Source organism: Thamnophis elegans, chromosome 12 (genome assembly GCF_009769535.1).
Source record: "Thamnophis elegans isolate rThaEle1 chromosome 12, rThaEle1.pri, whole genome shotgun sequence".
In the NCBI taxonomy this organism is placed as follows: domain Eukaryota; kingdom Metazoa; phylum Chordata; class Lepidosauria; order Squamata; family Colubridae; genus Thamnophis; species Thamnophis elegans.
The window spans coordinates 57,082,524-57,101,985 of record NC_045552.1 but is presented as its reverse complement, the minus strand read 5'-3'; the positions used below and the strand labels follow the sequence as shown (position 1 = coordinate 57,101,985).

General features: G+C 46.0%; 1 protein-coding gene across 4 annotated transcripts in view; it reads left to right on the top strand.

Annotated features, from left to right (window-relative positions):
- The first annotated feature begins 802 nt into the window (after window positions 1–802).
- ARHGEF6 (Rac/Cdc42 guanine nucleotide exchange factor 6) overlaps window positions 803–19,462 on the top strand; it is a 54,658-nt gene continuing 35,998 nt past the window's right edge. Inside the window, exons 1-4 of one of the 4 annotated variants that reach the window (XM_032228048.1) lie at window positions 803–1,143; window positions 5,594–5,677; window positions 14,968–15,049; window positions 18,702–18,829. In XM_032228048.1, the coding sequence (XP_032083939.1) occupies window positions 979–1,143; window positions 5,594–5,677; window positions 14,968–15,049; window positions 18,702–18,829 (459 nt within the window). In that variant the 5' untranslated portion in view covers window positions 803–978. Of the gene's footprint in view, window positions 1,144–5,593; window positions 5,678–8,843; window positions 8,970–14,964; window positions 15,050–18,701; window positions 18,830–19,462 lie in introns of those variants that run through there. The other 3 variants (XM_032228047.1, XM_032228051.1, XM_032228050.1) reach the window with 3 other exon arrangements.

The window sequence follows — 19,462 nt, the reverse complement described above, 5'->3', positions numbered from 1 at the left end:
TCTGGAATTTCTTAGTCCCGTATTTATTTTGTATATAATCAATCCATTTCTTCATCTCTCATATTTAAAGATGTAAACCTTTTAAAATACCTAACCTTGATTTGAGTTACGTGGGTGTTGTGTGGATTGATGCCTTAACAGATTCTTGACTGAATCCTCATCGGTCCTGGTCTGTGTGTGCGTTGTCACAGATTGTACAGTCTGAAGGTGAACGATGGCAACTAAAATAATGGATAATTCCCTTTCCCCCCCCCCACTAAAAAACAACTCACTTTTTAGAAATGCATCTTTTGGACATATCTTGACTTTTACAGCTCAGTAAAAATCTTTTGTACGTTTAAAACTATCCCTGCAAGTAGAAAAATCACCAAGATTTAAACGAAGCCACAACACTGTTTCCCTCTGGTAGATTCTTTAATTTTCCTCGCAGGGAGATTTTTTTTTTACCTATCCATTTTCTCGCCCTTCCTATCCACTCGCCCCATCACAGAATTAGAGAAATTTACTATTTATTGCAAACTTTGCAGGGCGTTTTTTTCTCTCTCTCTCTCAAGCCTGGCAACTTCAGGAATTCTGGGAGTGGGAAGTCTACCCATCTTCAAGCAGGCTGGCTGGGGGAATTCTGGGAGTTGAAGTCCATGGTTAAATTGAACCACTTTCATTTGCGACATCGGTGGTGGTGGTGCGCGGAATGTTCTGTTTTGTTCTTCCGCAGAAGTAATTGCATAAGGCAATCGATAGAAATGCAACAATCTTGTTCCTCCAGTCCAAGCCAGTCCAAGATGGTGCTTTCTTGCTTGGGGTTTCTTTTTGTAAGTATTCAACTGGTTCGTCCTCTTATAGGTGGAGGGTAATAGGGGAAGCACTTTAACTGCCTTTTCGCCCACCTCATAAGAAGCCGGAAGATGCAGCCACGGATGTGGGTTTGGCTCCACCGTTGCACAAAAGAAACATCTAAGAGCAGAACAGCCTTCAGTCATGAATCCAGAGGAGCGAATGGTGACTTGGTTGATTTCCATGGGGGCTTTAAATTCCCCCAAAATGATGGTTGAGGACCCCAAGAAATTCCTCAAGACATCCCTCAGAGACGGAGTTGTCCTTTGCAAACTCCTTCTACGACTTCTGCCTGGCTCTATTGAAAAGGTATGACCGGTGAGGATTCGCTTGCTTTAGAAAAAGGGGGGTAGATAAGAGCTGGACTTTTTGGAGGCCAGCTAGAACAGGTTCTGCACAATTGTTGCTCTTCAGCGTCGAAGGGTAAATTTTAATTGCACGTAGTGGTGATGGGGGAAAACAACAGAGATACAAGGGGGCCTTTTAGAGAGGGAAGAAGAGAGAGAATGCCAAAATACCATTAATTTCCTCAAGGACAGCTCTCAATTCAAGGCAGACGAGATCCTAAAAATTATTTCAGTCCTTTCTTTTCTCCTTCCACTCCTGTCTCCAGACTCATTCATTTCAAAGGAGGGATGACTCAAGTAGAGGACGTTCACATGGATTTAGAAATCCGTGCGTAAAAAAAAAAAAGAGAAGCCCTGAGGCAGAAGTGGAAGAACGGTGAACTTTTACATCTCCCCCCAAGAAGCGCATTTGGAAAGTGCAAGAGGCAGATGGAAAACACCAACAAGAAAGAAAGAGGAAGAAATAAAACCATGTTGTCTCTTCGCGTTGCCTTGGAAGTTCCTTTCTTTCTCTTGAAAAAGGAAGCATTTCTGCGCGGACGCCTCCCTCTCTGAATTTAGAAGGTTTAGAGTAGGGATCAAGAAGGGTTTAGAGTAGCAATCTCCAAACCTGGCGACTTTTCAGCTTTGTGGACTTCAGCTCCCAGAATTCCTCCTGCTGGCTGAGGAATTCTGGGAGTTGAAGTCCACAAGCCTTAAACGTTTGTCACGTTTGAAGATCCCTGATGTAGAAGACTCCTTCAACCAGCTGAATTTCTTTCCCCTGCCACTCTGAATGAGCCAATCCTGTAGGGAAAGGTAGAAGAAAGAAGAAGAAAGAAGGAAGCGAAGGAGGAAGAGGAGGAGGAGGAGGAGGAAGAAGAGGAAGAAGAAGAAAAAGCAGCAGCAAAAGAAGAAGAAGAAGAAGAAGAAGAAGAAGAAAAGGGAGAAGAAGGAGAAGAAGGAAGAAGAAGGAGAAGGAGAAGAAGAAGGAGAAAAGGGAGAAGAAGGAGAAGAAGAAGAAGAAGAAGAAGAAGAAAAGGGAGAAGGAGAAGGAGAAGAAGGAGAAGAAGGAGAAGGAGAAGGAGAAAAGGGAGAAGGAGGAGGAGGAGGAGGAGAAGGCGGAGGAGGAGGAGGTGGAGGAGGAGAAGAAGGAGAAAAGGGAGAAGGAGGAGGAGAAGAAGAAGGAGAAGGAGAAAAGGGAGAAGGAGGAGGAGGAGGAGAAGAAAGAAGAAGAAGGAGAAGGAGAAGAAGGAGAAGAAGGAGAAGGAGAAAAGGGAGGAGGAGGAGGAGGAGGAGGAAGAGGGAGAAGGAGAAGGAGAAAGAGAAGGAGAAGGAGAAGGAGAAGGAGAACTGTAGTGTTATTGGCTTGGGTTTATAAACAAAACAGATTCTTCCAAAATCTGACCCTCTGGTGCTTCAAATCCACTGCTGTCCTTCAGCCGTATCCTGTCCACATGACTCTTAACCTCAGCCCCTGCTTCATTAGATCAGAAGATCTGCTGATGTTGCTTCTTATGGGGGGGAGAAGCCCACAGGCAGGAAGTGCACGATGGGGGGCCTTGCAACCGTGGCCTGGAATTTGAGGAATCACAACCAGGCAGCTGTTTTTGCAGACTTGATGCGAAAACGTTATTTTCCCTCCCCCAAAAAGATAAAAGATATAATGGACTTCACAGCGCCACATAGTCGGTTGTATTTTGATAACACTTTTTACTTGGTCAATTCAATCTTCCCTGTGGCCATTAGAACCGGCATAAGAAGGGTGGAATATAAACAATCATTTTAAAAGCTTTAAAAAAAACAAGAGGATGAAACGCAGAGAAGGACGCTTCCTTCCCCTTCTGTCTCCTCCTCTCTGCGCTTCGCAAGCCCTTTCTTACCTTGAGCTCTGCTCAAAACCAGGAACTATGATGTGAGAATCCAACATCCTTGGCCCTGCAGTCCTCCTGAAGGGCTCCAGGCCTCCTGAAAGGCAGAGTCCCTTTCCTTTGGATGTGCTGAACCGGAGTAAAAAATCTTTTATTTTTAGCCGAAGCTCGGTGTTTAGAGGGAGCCATTTGTTTGCAAAACGCTGACTCAGGAGGCCAGCTGCAAATCCATACCTCTTCTTTGCGTTTGCCCTTTTAAACTGCTGTGTTTCGATCCAAGTCTCTGCATGTGAATCTATAGAAATTATGGGTTAGCCATCCTGGGAAGTCCCCTGTGACTTGTAAACAGTGACTTGAGTTTTAGGCCCGGATCTGCCAGCAAAAGGGGGATTTTATCCAACCAGCTGCATTTTAAACCCACAGTGATGCAACTGGGATGTGATCAGCTTCTCTGCCCGGGTGATTGACTGGGTGGTCTGAAGCCCAGCATAAAAACAGTGGAGAGTTGTGAAAATTGGAGTCTTAATTACAAACTCCATACCTGGAGTTTGGACAGATCAATATGCAAGCTAAGCCAATACAACGGCTAGATAGAGACATTTATTTGTTTCTGAAACCGTCTCTTAATCCATCCTATCCATCTTTGGAAAAACGTCTTTCTAATAAACCACGACTGTTTCAGCCAGGGACAAGTCCATCATTCGTGCTTAATCAGCCAAGCAGGAATTCCTAAGAACAGCAACAAAATGAAAGAATTGAAAATCACCTCTCCATAAACGTGAAGTGTGTTGATACCACTTTATAATGCCTTGGTTAACGCCACACTGGAAATACTGCATCCAGTTTTGGTCGCCGCGATGTCAAAAAAAAAAGATGTTGAGACTTTGGAAAGAGTGCAGAGAAGAGCAACCAAGAGGATTAGGGGACTGGAGGCTTATAAAGAACGGTTGCAGGAACTGGGCATGGCTAGTTTGATAAAAAGAAGGACTTGGGGAGACAGGATAGCACTGGTCCAGTATCTCAGGGGCTGCCCCAAAGAAGAGGGAGTCAAGCTGTTCTCCAAGGCACCTGAGGGCAGAACAAGAAGCAATGGGTGAAAACTAATCAAGGAGAGAAGCAACTTAGAACTAAGGAGGAAATTCCTGATGGCTAGAACAATTCACCAGTGGAGCAACTTACTTCCAGAAGTTGTGAATGCTCCAACACTGGAAATTTTAAAGAAGATGTTGGATAATCATTTGTCTGAAGTGGTATAGGGTTTCCTGCCTAAGCAGGGGGTTGGACTAGAAGACCTCCAAGATCCAACTCTGTTATTCTATTCTATTCTATTCTAAATGAAACAGCCTTCACTGAACCTCATTTTTTTTCCCCTGTCGTGCTGCTTCTTCAGAAATGCCTTTCCAAAACGGTATCTTAGCAAGGAAAACACGATGTTTTTCAGGTTCTGAGGTCCTCAGAAGACAGTTTCAGATGATTTATTCCAGTTGTTGTTATGCACATTTTCTTCCCTCCTCTTCAGAGGACTTCCCCATTTCTCAAGAAAGGAAAAAAAAGAAAGAAAGAGAAATCCACCAGAGCAACAAAACCAGAAAGACCAGAATTATAATTAGAAGGTTGGCCAACGCTAGTCCAAATTCAGCGGTAACTGTTTTAAGGATCAAATTTGCATGGGAGCAAGTCTTTGAAATACAAGACTCCACACCTGGCTTTAAAGGTTGCCATTATCACTTGAAATTAGGCTAACAAACAGCCTGGTGCAGCAAAAGTCTCTTGTGTAGTATCTCCTATCCAACTGGCTTTCCAACTGAATCAACCAAGCAGGCCAGAAGCCACCTAAGAAATGGCTTTTTTTCCTTGCTACCATCTTTCTCCTTCATCTTGAAGAAGTTGCACATTCTCACGTCTTGCAAGCTAGCTAGCTAGCTCTTGCAGAAGACCTTCTAAAGATAGGAGAGATAGATTAGCAGAGTTGGAAGGGACCTTGTAGGTCATCTAGTCAAGCCCAAGGAGGAGACCCTACACCCTTTCTGACAGAGGGCAGTCCTGTCTCTTCTTGAAAGCCTCCAGGGATGAAGCTCCCACAACTTCCGAAGGCAACTTCTGTTCCATGGGTTGATGGTTCTCACGGTCAGAAAATGTCTCCTTATTTCTAGGCTGAATCCACTTGGTCCATCGCCCATACAGATTCCCAGAATTGCTCAGCAGAGGGATCTCCCAGTTCACAGGTCTTTCATCTCCAACAATCTTTCTCTTCCTACCCTAGCAGAGGGCATCTTATGGCGACCAGCATTCGGCGTCAAGTCCTAATCTCTGGGTGGCTTTGGGTTCATTTGCTCCACCATGGTTCTTCCTGAGCTGACAGCTTGTCTTCCCCCCCCCTTCGCCCCCACCCACCCACCCACAGCCCATCTTCTTGTGAAAATCCAGTGAGCACCAAGCTGTCTTGTTCCTTCCTACGAACACGCAGGGTAATGTTCTTTGAGAACAAAAGTGAGCCAGCTGACAGGAGTTGTCACAAGCTCCCAAATCTGTTGACTGTCAGATTTTGGTTCTTTTTTTCAGTATTGCCTGGAGCCCAGGACCGAAGCCGACTGCCTTGGCAATATCCAACAGTTTTTAAACGGGTGTGCAGCGCTGAAAGTGGAGGTAAGCAGCAACAGATAACAGCGCCGGGAAGGGTCTGTGGATGGATAGGCGGTGGGCGGCAGGGGTGGTGGTAAGGAAGAGCCGCTACAACCGGATGCCCTGACCCAATGGGACCCCTTGAGGGCGTCTTCCGTGGGTTGAAGAAGGACTGAGGATTGTGGGTGTGGCTGCTGTAGAGGGCCACCGTGCTCTGTCCTCCATTCTGCAAAATAATATCAGTCCGTTTTGGTTCTCGAAAGGGTTTATTCCCAGCCTCGGCCTTCCATTGGAAATAAGCAGGAACTGACTCCAATACAGTTTGCAAAGAGGGAGGGAGGGAGATGGTAGGTAGGTAGATGAGAGAGGGGAGGGGAGAAGGAGGGAGGGAGAGAGAGAGGTGGGTGGGTGGATAGATGTGGATAGCTAGATAGAGATGGATGGATGGACAGACAGACAGACAGATATGGATGGGTGAATGGATGGATGGATTGATGGACTGATAGATAGATAGATAGATAGATAGATAGATAGATAGATAGATAGATAGATGAGAAAGGGAAGAGGATAGATAATGATGGGTGGATAGACAGACAGACAGACACAGACAGACAGATATGGATGGGTGAATGGATGGATGGATGGATGGATGGATGGATAGATAGATGAAAGATAAGGGAGGGAGGGATAGATAATGATGGGTGGACAGACAGAGATGGATGGATAGATAGATCGATATATAGGGGAGAAAGGGAGGAGGATAGATAATGATGGGTGGATAGAGAGACAGACAGATATGGATGGGTGGATGGATGGATGGATGGATAGATAGATAGATGATAGATAGATAGATAGATAGATAGATAGATAGATAGATAGATAGGGGAGGGAGGGATAGATAATGATGGGTGGACAGACAGAGATGGATGGATTGATGGATGGATGGATAGATAGATAGGGGAGAAAGGGAGGAGGATAGATAATGATGGGTGGATAGAGAGACAGACAGACAGACAGATATGGATGGGTGGATGGATGGATGGATGGATGGATAGAGATAGATAGATAGATAGATAGATAGATAAGGGAGGGAGGGATAGATGATGGGTGGACAGACGGATGGATGGATGGATGGATGGATGGATGGATGGATAGATAGATAGATAGATAGATAGATAGATAGATAGATAGATAGATAGATAGATAGATAGATAGATAGATAGATGAGAAAGGGAGGGAGGATAGATAATGATGGGTGGGTAGACAGACAGGCAGAGATGGATGGATGGATTGAAGGCTGAACAAGAGAGAACTGGGACAAGGGAGGATTTCAAAGGGAGGATTTCAAAGGGGGCTTCCAGCCCCAGAAGCAGCTCCTCAATCCTGTGACTCTCTTGTAGCAAGGCCAGTTCAGACGTTCTCGGAGTTCTTCCTTCCCTTCCGTCGCCTCAATGCGAGACTTCTTCGGAGTCCAGCTAATGCAAGAACCAGAATGTCCGGTTTTAGGCTTCCCAAGAGCGAACCGCCTTTCCCCAGCCTTCTCTCCTTCGGTCTCCCTTATCTTTAGGAAGGCTGGGGGGGGGGTATTTTTCCCCTGCCGCCCCCCTGTCCCCGCTCCGCTTCCAGGGTTTACAGACACATCTGGGGGGTGGGAGGGGGGAGACGAAGGGTAGGGTGGGGAGGGCGTGGAAGAGAAGAAATAGAAAAATCGGTGCTTGCAACTCCCACCAAGTGTCATATGTGAGTCTGGGGAGGGGGAATCCCCCTCCCCTTTTGCAGCCCACTCCCATTGTTCCCCGGCGGCGGCAGATTGTGTCTGGGGAATGATTCAGTTCCTGCCCCAGAGAAAGGAGGGGCAAAGCCGAAGCAGATGTCTGGATTCGATCTGGTTGTCATTAAGTCGGGGCTTCGGGCAAGATAATTGGGGGGGGGGATGAGAAAAATACCAGCTTCCAGGGGGCACCGCCTCTATCCCACCCACCCACCTACCCAGTTGCTTTCCTGCCAACAAGGCCGCCAAGTAGATCCTGAACCCCCCACGCCCCCACCCCTGCCATGGGCCGCCAGGCTGGGCAACAGGCAGGCGAGTCGAGTGGCAGGGAGTTCCAAAGGAGACCCATCCACCCACCCAGTTGCTCTTCTGCCAACAAGGCTGCCCAATAGATCCTGAGACAGACAGACAGACACACAGACACGTGTGTCTGACTCTGATGGGCTACCAGGCTGGGCAACAGACAGGGAGTCGAGTGGCAGGGAGTTCCAAGGGAGACACACCCCAACCCCCCCCCCCGAAAAATTCGCTTCTGCCGGATTGGGCACCTCCTGGGCTAACGCGAAATGGCTTTTTTTTTTTTTTTTTGCAACGCCGGGGCCGCTCCCCTCTGCAATCCGAAACCGCGGCCGAAACTACCGTTTCGTCCGAAACCAGCTGTTCATTGCAGCCTGGCTCACATCCCCTCCCTCGCTCCCCCCCCCCCGGCTGTTCGTGCTTGCAGATCCGGGGCAACGACCGCTTGGAAGACTGGTCGCCAAGGGTGGGAGGGAGGATCGTGGCGCCCTGCTTGTCCTACACAGCGAGGTTGTTGCAAAAGAGGTTTGCGCGCTGTCAGACCGGCGAGGACTTGGGGACCGGGGGGGGGGCGCGCATCTTTCCCCTCCGAGCCCCGCAGACATCATCACACACACACACACACACCCCGCCCGGGCTCTGGGGAGCTGAGCGGGATCCCCCCCTTGGAGACCCTTTGCCCGCGGTGCGCCTTGACGCAGAGGGGAGCGGCAAGGCAAGAAGGCAAGGGCGCTCCCCGGCAGCCGAAGCAGGCAGGCAGGCGGCGCGGAGGGGGCGCTCCGGAGCATCGCCCCTGCCTGCCTGCCTGGCTGGCTGGCTGCCTCCCGCTCCCGCCGCCTGTCACTTCCCTTGCTTTGCGCCGCCCGCCCGCGATCCAGCTCCGGGTCAGCGCCGTCCCTGCCCAACGGGGCTCCGAGATCGCAGCCAGGCAGGCAGGCAAGCAGCAGCGGCCGGGCAGAGGGAGCGGAGGGCTTGAGCCACCCGACGGACGGGCGAGCCAGCTGCGGAGTCTTCCTCTTCTTCTTCGCCCTCCTCCTCCTCCTCCTCCTCCTCCTCCTCCTCCTCCTCCTCCTCCTCCTCCTCTCCTCCTCCTCCTCTCCTCCTCCTCCTCCAGCTCCGCGGTCCCCTCCGCATCCCCTCCGCGCCTCTCGCGACCCGCGCAGGGGCTCCCCGGGCCGCCCCCCCCCCCGACCCTGCTCCGCTCCTTCCCGGGGCCTGCAAGGTTTCCCCGCAAAGCTTCCAGCGCAGGTAAGTCGCTTCCTCCTTCCTTGCTAAGTTTCTCACCGGAGCCTCTTTTGGACCCCGGTTTTCGGGGCGCCCCGAGGATCCCCGTGAACAAACCAAAAAAAAAACCGGCTCCGTCCTTTCTCTCCTCCGAACGGCGCTGGGTCTTCTTGCCATGCCCTCCAGATGTTGCAAGGGGAGCCCCCTCCCCCCGCAGCCCGAAGAAGGGCAGCCGCGGCGCCCCCCTTCCACATCTGGAGGGCGTCCTCTTGCAGGATGCGGCTGTGCCGAAGCCCTGGGTGTCTCCAGATCCAATTTGAGGGGGGGGGAAGAGGGGGTTGGACATCAAGGCCCATCGTCCACTTATGGCCTTTGCTCTCCATCCATCAAGGAGGTGGGGGCAGCTTCCAACTGGAAGGGGGCCTTGTCCCGCTTGATGAGCTGCCATCCGTCCCTCCTGTCAATCTGTACTCGACTTAGAGGTCAAGTTGGGAATTCTGCTGTCGGCCCAGAAACAGATGAATGATTTCTCCGGCCTTAACGGAGTTGATTTTCTGGAGCAAAGAGGCGACTCCTCGGGGGAGGTCTTTCTCTGTTGCTGCCCCGGCCCTGTGGAATGATCTACCGGCAGAGATCCGGACCCTTCCCACCCTCTCTGCCTTCTGGAAAGCCATTAAAACCTGGCTGTTCCGGCAGGCCTGGGGCTGTTGACCCCAAAATACGGCCCAGCCCCATTTGGAACGGAGTGCATGGTGTGTTTTTTTTAAAATCTATCTTTTCTTTCCTATTTTTTTCCCCTTGATTTATTCTGTACTGTAAGCCGCCCGGAGTCCTACAGGATTGGGCGGCATATAAATGCTATTAAACTTATAAACTTATATAAGTGACAAGGGGGTGAACAGAGGGGAGAGGCTGGGGGGGGCGCTAGATCTCTCGTTAAGAGCAGGCAAAGTGATTGGCAATTGAAAGTCGGGAAGGGGCCATTGGCACCCTTGAAGGGTGAAAAAAAACTGGAACAGTTGCACAATGCCTTTCCTTGTGGGGGGGGGGGGGGGTTGCACGGAGAGGAACTATCCAAAGCCCAAACTTTGAAGACTTATGGACTTCAACACCAGAGGTGGGTTCCTACCAGTTCGCACCTATTCGGTAGAACCGGTTCGTCAAATCTACCGAATCAGTTAGAAGAGGTTCCACCAGTGGATCCGGAAAGCAGGCCACACCTACAGAAGAGGTTCCAATTTTTTTTGAAACCCACCACTGCCACACACACACACACACACACACACAGACAGACTGACTGACTGACTGACTGACACAGAGAGAGAGAGAGAAAGAGAAAGAAAGGAAGACATAAATAAATAAAAAAAGAAGAAAGAAAGAAAGAGTGGGAGCGAGATGAAAGAAAAAAAGAAAAAAGGGACAGAGAGACAAAAGGAAGGAGAGAGAGAGAGGGGGAGGGAGAGAAAACACATGGCTGCCAAGCCACCCCCCACCAGGTCACATGGCCAGCAAGCCACTCCCACAAAGGAGGCCACACCCACAGAGTAGGTTCCAAATTTTTTTGAAACCCACCACTGTTCAACACCCACAATTCTCCAGCCAGCCAAGTCTTAAAATTGACAAAGTTTGGAAACACCCCACCTCCTGCTCTAGACTCTAAACCAGGAGGGCCTTGTTTAAGAGGGGCAGGGGGAGTGGGGAGACCCACCCACTCGGTGGGGGAGATCCACCATGGTGTCAGTTCTGTCCTACCTTGATTGATTGACTTGCAAGTTCTGGAGAACATCAGAAGACCTTCTTCTTCCCAGGGTGGGACTGGGTTGAGGCCTCCTTCGGTGAGGTTCTTCCTTCTGATCCCAATCTGCCACTCTTCCCATCTTGCTTTCCATCCAAGGAGGCACGGCTATTCCCCCCATCCACACCCACCCACCCCTGGACTGTCTAATCCTGTGATGGCAGTGATCAGTCCGTCAAAGGGAGAAATTGGTTTTAAGGGAATTTGGCTGCTTATGCAAACAGATAAACCGGTGAAATGTCCTTAGATCCATAGCAAGGATTTTTCTGATTATAAACTCATTCAGGAATTCTGGGTGAGCTTGGATGGGATGGGGGTCTGTCTTGGATGTGGACGTGATACCATTTATAACCTGACCGTGATTAAATCTCCTGTAGGGGCGGTGATGCTTCCATAAATATAGGCTACCAATAATATGTTTTTTTTTAAAAAGGGGGGAATTTTCCAATTGTGCACACGGTGGAATGCCTCTTACGAAATGATGCATGCCATTCTGGCTGCCACAGATGGTGTCCCTTCCTCTCCCCCCCCTTTTTTTTTAAAGGATGCAAGGTCCCCCCCCCTCTTCAAGGGCCTTTTATTAGTCATTTCTACTGCTGATGCACATTCTGTCCCGATCCATCTTAACGGGAGAAATCGTAGAATAGAGCTGGAAGGGACCTTGGAGGTCTTCTAGCCCAACCCCCCCCCCTGCTCAAGCAAGAGATCCTAAACTATTCTGGACAAATGACTCTCCAATTATCTTCTTAAAAACCTCTGGTGTTGGATCATCCACAACTTCCGGAAACAAGTCGTTCCACTGATTTAAGTGTTCTCATTCTCGGGAAAGTTCTCCTTAATTCCAGGTTTGCTTTTTCGATTAGTTTCCATCCATTGCTTCTTGTCCTGCCTTCTGGTGCTTTGGAAAATAAGCTGATTTCCCCCCCCCCCCCACTTCTTCTTTGTGGCAGCCCCTCAAATAGCGGAATACTCCTATGTGAATACTGCTATGTGATTATTTCAAATACTGGCGTGTGATTTTGTTTCTTGTCTAGCCTAATATATACCCCTCCCTCCCTCCACCCTCCACCCCAACCCCCCTCCTCCTTCCCCCCCCCCCCGACTTCCCAGAACCCGTACACGGTATGGATTTCTAACAAACGCAGTCTAAAATCTATTGAGAAAAAAAGAAATAAAGAAATTAATGACATTCTACATTGACCTTAGCTTCTTCTTGCTGAGCCAACTTTAAACAGTTTAAACCATTCCTGATCTTAAGCATAGGCTAACTGGAGTTTCTTGGTCCCGTATTTATTTTGTATATAGTCAATCCATTTTTTCCAGTCTCGTTTATATCTCTCATTTGAGTGATCTTTAAGATATGCCGATATTTTAGCCATCTCGGCTAAGTTTGTGACTTTCAATGTCCATTCTTGAGTTGTTTCTGATTGCATCGGTATCTGGGTGCGTGTTTTATATTGTGTGCTGTCTTGGGTAGATAATAATCTTGGGGAAATGGACTATATTTGTTTGCAAGAACAAAATGGGTTCCAACACATAGCTCCCTCCCAGACCATGCACGCAATGATTCTGCCATAAATTGGCCATAATTGTGGTACTCAAACTGCCCGAGAAGATACGGGTCAAAATCCAAAATCATGGAGTGGCACAGATTATAGCAATAGCAATAGCCGTTACACTTATATACCGCTTCATAGGGCTTTCAGCCCTCTCTAAGCGGTTTACAGATTCAGCATATCGCCCCCAACAACAATCCAGGTCCTCATTTTACCCACCTCAGAAGGATGGAAGGCTGAGTCAACCTTTGAGCCGGTGAGATTTGAACAGCCGAACTGCAGAACTGCAGTCAGCTGAAGTAGCCTGCAGTGCTGCACTCTAACCACTGAGCCACCTCGGCCTTATAGTTTGGCCTTAGCGCCGTGTAACAGAGTGAGCTCCCGTGACTTGTCCCAGCTTCTGCCAACTTAGCAAGCATGTAAAAATTGCAAGTAGAAAAATAGGGACCACCTTTGGTGGGAAGGGAACAGCGTTCTGTGCTCCTTCAGTGTTTAATCATGTCGGCCACATGATCACGGAGACGTCTTTGGACAGCGCTGGCTCTTCGGCTTTGAAACGCAGATGAGCACCATTCCCCCTAGAATCAGGAATGGCTAGCCCATATGTGCGAGGGAAAGCTTTATCTTTACTCCTAAAGTAAGGCCCCCAGATTCCTCTGTTACTCAAACTGCCCGAGACGATACGGACCACAATCCAGAATCATGGAGTGGCACAGATGATAGTTTGGCCTTGCAAACCGTTGTTCAAATAAACAAAAATCCTGTTCCCTTCTTTAGAAACTCAAAATTATAGTCCTCAGGCCACAGAATAGCCCTGGGTTGGCTGGTATGTAAAGAAAACCAGAGAAGCTTAGCGTTTTTGGGTGGTGGTGGTGGTGTTCAGTTGCAAAAACAGCTGACGTAAAGGAAAAAGTTACTTTTAAAATTTAACCCGCTTTGGTAAAAACAGTCTTTCTTGAAGATGGTGGCACTGCCCTTTGGTTGAATGAACTCTGCATACCTCTGTTTTAAGGAGCAAAATGCAGCCAAAACAACTGGTGGCTACCAGAAGGAGGGGAGGAAATGCAGGGGGGGGGGAATCCAAACAAATCTATACCCCCCCACCCCCGAAATGAAAGCCAGAATGATGCTGTGTTAAAAGTATTGGGATTGGATGATTGGCGTGTTTTGTGTTTGTTTGTTTTTTTAGAAAATCCCAGCATTCTCCCCTCCTGTGGTCGAGAATTCTGGGAATCGAACTCTGCACATCTGGAGGGTTGGGAAAGCTGGGTTGATAATTAGAAAGTGAAGGTTTGGGATGCTAGCCAATATCTCTAGGAAGCTCACCAAGAGGGTTTTTTCCTTAGCCTCCAGACTTAGCAACAGGTATTGCGAGGTAGACTGCCCCTAAACATGGAGCTTTGCATACTCACAGCAACTGAGACTGCTCTAAATGTTTGGATTGCATTTCCTCAATTACATTAGTAAATTTTGTTTACTAAAACTGTGTTACTATTATTCATCTCATCCTTCCTATTACCTCCTCCTACTTATGAATATAACCTGGCTGCTTGTATCTTTACAATGCGTATTGTTTTATTTAGTTTCCTAGTGTGATTTATGTTGATGGCTTATTTAGTATTATATGACTATCCCTAAGTGTCGTATCTTATGATTCTGGATGAATGTATTTTTATGCACACTGACAGCATCTGCACCAAAGACAAATTCCTTGTGTGTCCAATCACACTTGGCCAATAAAGAATTCTATTCTATTCTGTTCTGTTCTGCTCTGTTCTATTTTATCCTTTTCTATTCTATTCTATTCTATTCTATTCTAATCTATTCTATTCTATTCTATTCTTCATTATTCTATTGTGTTCTGTTCTATTCTATCCTTTTCTATTCTATTCTTCATTCTATTCTGTTCTGTTCTATTCTATTCTATCCTTTTCTTTTCTATTCTTCATTATTCTGTTCTGTTCTATTCTATTCTTCATTATTCTATTCTGTTCTATTCTATTCTATACTTTTCTATTCTATTCTATTCTTCATTATTCTATTCTGTTCTGTTCTATTCTATCCTTTTCTATTCTATTCTATTCTATTCTTCATTATTCTGTTCTGTTCTATTCTATTCTTCATTATTCTATTCTGTTCTGTTCTATTCTATCCCTTTCTATTCTATTCTATTCTTCATTATTCTATTGTGTCCTGTTCTATTCTATCCTTTTCTATTCTATTCTATTCTATTCTATTCTATTCTATTCTATTCTATTCTATTCTATTCTATTCTTCATTGTTCTGTTCTGTTTTGTTCTATTCTATTCTATTCTATTCTATTCTATTCTTCATTATTCTATTGTGTTCTGTTCTATTCTATTCTATCCTTTTCTATTCTATTCTATTCTTCATTATTCTATTGTGTTCTGTTCTATTCTATTCTATCCCTTTCTATTCGATTCTATCCCTTTCTATTCTATTCTATTCTTCATTATTCTATTGTGTCCTGTTCTATTCTATCCTTTTCTATTCCATTCTATTCTTCATTATTCTGTTCTATCCTATCCTATCCTATCCTATCCTATCCTATCCTATCCTATCCTATTCTATTCTATTCTATTCTATTCTAAAGGCTGCAAAGGTTGCCATGACATTTCTTCCTTTCATTTTTTCGTCTTTTTCCCAGCAGTTTGATGCCCACGATCTCTACTCCGGAGAAAACTTCTCCAAGGTACTGACTGCCCTCTTGTCTCTCAACAAGGCCACGGAAGGTAAGGCAGAAAAAAACAAGGGGGGAATGTCACAATATTTTCCTGCAAACGTCTCTCGCCTTCGTCTTCCTGCTTTGCTCCGAGCTCCAGGGATATTTCTGCAGACGGGGGCAGGCAGCTCGCTAAAGCCAACCGTGGCTAGTTTCAAAAAAGGCTCAGCCGGCTTTGCAAGCGACCGCAATATCTCGGGGCTGTAGGCCAGCTCTGGGAGGTGGTGGTGGTGGTGGGGGAAGCGTTGACAGAAGACAGAGGCAAACTTTCCATGTCGTTGCTAAATAAAAGCCAAGGACGTGTCCACAGAGGACTCACGAGTCAAGCTAGGCTTGAAAGAGGCTTTATCTTGACAATGTGGGGCATCTACACACACACACACACACACACACACACACACAGCCCCATCTATTTGCAGAAGAACAATAGAATAAAAAATTGGCTGTTCCTATAGAAACTGCTGCTTATTCCTTTTCAAAGACAAAAGTATGTTCCAGTTTAGTTTTTTCCCCGTATCCTATTTATTTTCTTTCTTCTTTTCTTCCTCAAAGTTAATATTTCTTTTTTCTTTCCCTCTTTCCTTCCATGTCTATTCTTCCCTCCTTCCTCAAAATGAATCTCCTTCCCTCCTTCCTTGAAATGAATCTTCCTTCCTTCCATCTATCCTTTCTCCCTTCTTCCATCACTTCTTCTTTCCTCCTTCCTTCCTTCTTTCTTTCCTCAAAATTAATATTTCTTTTTTCTTTCCCTCCTTCCTTCCTCAAAATGAATCTCCTTCCTCCCTCCATCACTTCCTCTTCCTTCCCCTTCCTTCCTTCTTTCTTTCCTCAAAATTAATATTTCTTTTTTCTTTCCCTCCTTCCTTCCATGTCTATCCTTCCTTCCTTCCTTCCTCAAAATGTATCTCCTTCCTTCCTCCATCACTTCTTCTTCCTTCCCCCTTCCTTCCTTCTTCCTTTCCTCAAAATTAATATTTCTTTTTTCTTTCCCTCCTTCCTTCCATGTCTATCCTTCTCTCCTTCCTCAAAATGAATCTCCTTCCTTCTCTCCTCAAAATGAATCTTCCTTCATTCCATCTATCCTTCCTCCCTTCTTCCATCACTTCTTCTTCTTTCCTCCTTCCTTCCTTCCTTCTTTCTTTCCTCAAAATTAATATTTCTTTTTTCTTTCCCTCTTTCCTTCCATGTCTATCCTTCCTTCCTTCCTCAAAATGAATCTCCTTCCTTCCTTCCTCCATCACTTCTTCCTTCCTCCTTCCTTCCTTCTTTCCTTCCTCAAAATAAATATTTTTCTTTCCCTCCTTCCTTCTATGTCTATCCTTCCTTCCTTCCTCAAAATGAATCTCCTTCCTTCCTTCCTCAAAATGTATCTCCTTCTTTCCTTCCCTCCTCAAAATGAATCAACCTTCCTTCCTTCCTTCCTTCCTTCCTTCCTTCCTTCCTTCCTTCCTTCCTTCCTTCCTTTCTTTCTTTCTTTCTTTCTCAGTGTTGGACTGCTAATAGAGTAAAATGCACGTGTCAGTATTTTCTCTACTATTTCTCTACTGTTTAGATCATTCTTGGAGGATTTGGCAAGGATCCGCTTAACATGATATGGTCGGGCTGGTAATGCGCAATGAAATCTTTATTTAAAGCTAAAAGCTTTAGGAGATGCAAACAGTGGAATCTTGCTGAACAGATGCTAGATTTTAACAAGATTCAGAGCGAGCTGAAGAATATAGAAAAGGATTGAGGCTTCCTAAGCACATCGGAATAGATTTTATCTTGTCCTGCTTGGTGTGAAACAGATGGCAGACCTTCCAGAGGGTCCCATCCTGTCTCACCAGTGGAGATTTATATATTTGTATCTGTGGGGGTGGCAAGAACACCTGTGACACTGGATGGGGAATGTTGAAGGCTATCATTTGATACCTGAAAAGAGATACTGATTTATTTTTTGGCCACTGTGTTCTGATGTTCATTTCTTGGATGAATGGATGGATGAATTGATGGATGGATGGACAGACATATAACATGGATGGGTAGAGGGAGTGAGACAGATAGACACAGATATAGTATGGATGGATGGACAGACAGATAGATATCATGGAAGGATGATTTGATGGATGAACAGACTTATAACATGGATGGGTGGAAAGAGGGAGACAGATAGACACAGACATAGGATGAATGGATGGATGGATAGGTAGATGGATGGATTGATGGACAGACAGACAGATATATAACATGTTTTTTTTTGTTTTTTTGTTTTTTTTAATTTTTATTAACAAACACACACACAAAAATACACACACACACAAAAAAATAGGCGTACACCACATTTATACAATACAATACGAACAGGAACTTCCTGTTTTTCATAATATCAATCATCAATCGATACCGCTCACCTTAGATTATTTCCCCTTCTATTGTATTTCATTTGGATTTCACCATTCTAAACCCTCTTATTTTACTCATAACTATTTTGAGTTTTGTTATATATATTCTTTCATTGATTTTTGTTTCTTTCCTCCATCCACCTATACCAGTTATCCCACAGATATATAACATGGATGGATGGATGGATGGATGGATGGATAGATGGATAGATGGAGAAACGTATAACATGGATGGATGAATTGATGGATGGATAGATGGATGGATGGAGAAACGTATAACATGGATGGGTGGATGAGTGGATGGATGGATGAATTGATGGATAGATGGATGGATGGATAGATGGAGAAACATATAACATGGATGGATGAATTGATGGATGGATGGATGGATAGATGGAGAAACGTATAACATGGATGGATGAATTGATGGATGGATAGATGGATGGATGGAGAAACATAACATGGATGGGTGGATGGATGGATGGATGGATGGATGAATTGATGGATAGATAGATGGATGGATGGAGAAACGTATAACATGGACGGGTGGAGGGAGGGAGAGAGAGACACACACAAATAGATCATGGATGGATGGATGAATGGCCCACCCATCTTAAAATAGTTAAAATTGAGAAAAACTGTCTTAATGAATTCCTGCCTGGAACAGGGCTGGACTAGATGCCTCTCCAACTCACACAATCTGTGACACCAGCTGGTTGACGGAGAGGACGGCGCATGGATGCCACACTAATAATCCACCCACACTTCCCTCCTTCCGAAATGGCTCGCCATATGATGCTGAAAGCTGTTCTACTTAGCAACACCCTTTTTTTCTTCCGAAGGCTGGGCCGGGAAAGGCTTCTTTTAAGTCCTGGTGTTGTGAGCCAGGTCATGTAAGGGGGGATTTCGCCCCACACTTTCCTGAAGGCGGCTGTACATAAAAATGGATAACGAGTAGCGAGATTATGAACGCAAGATAGAAATGTATAGAAGGGAAAACACTAACTGCAAAGAAACCGATTCGGAACTGCGGTATGATATTCGATGGAACTTATTGTTCCTATGTTGTTTTTAAGTTATGTGTTTGTTTCTGTTGATGTGCTTATGTGTTTAAAATAAAAAAAATTATCATTTAAAAAAATGGTTAAAGTTGAGAAACGCTCAGGGGGTTTTCAGTTGGGGTGCAAAAGACGCAGGCTTCCTTCGACCCATTAGAGAGCTTTTTCCAGCCCAGCAAGAGTTATTTCCTTCCGTTTTTTGACCTCTTCTCCTTTTTAACAGACCGAGGAAGTTCTACCAGGAAGCCATGTTCTCAGCTGCCTTCTCCGTCCCCCGGTGACTGCCAGCCCCTCACCCGAGCCGCCTCCGCTCGGCTATCCAGAGTGTTGCAGAGACAGTCAAGAGTTGGGGTATGTTTTCAACGCGATCCCACCCAGAACCAGGAATGCCCCATTCGCAGCTTCCTTCACCACCCGTGGGAGTGTGGCCTTCTCAAGTCCATTCTGCCCCTTTCTGCCATCTCAGAAGATGGGGACCTATTTACAAAAAACAGCTTAGCGATTGGACTTAATTAAGGCAACATTGTTTTAATTGAAATTTGTGATCCTTTAGGTTTGAGTTGGCTTTCTCTATTCTCTTCTTGTTTTGTTTTTTTTAAATCTTTCTTCTCCTGGCCTATTCCTTTGTAGAGGCTGGCATAGCAGCCCAAGTCAAGGATAATACGCCATCCTTAAAATACGTTGGATTGTCACAGGAAGTAGCAGGCAGGGGTTCAAGGCCTGGTGTTAACCTGGTGCAGCAGAAGACTTTTACAGCTGAATGGTGAAGCAGGAATTTCCTCCTTCCAATCCAACTTTTTTGGAGAAGTTGTCAGCTTCATAGTTTCAGCCCGTCCTGACATCGGTTGGCTAACAAAGCATCTCTCTTCTGCTTCTTCCTAACAAAGCTTTCCTGTTTGCTATTCAGGCAGAGTTGGAAGGGACCTTGAAGGTCTTCTAGTCCAACCCCTTGCTTAGGCAGGAAACCCGATACCATTTCAGTCA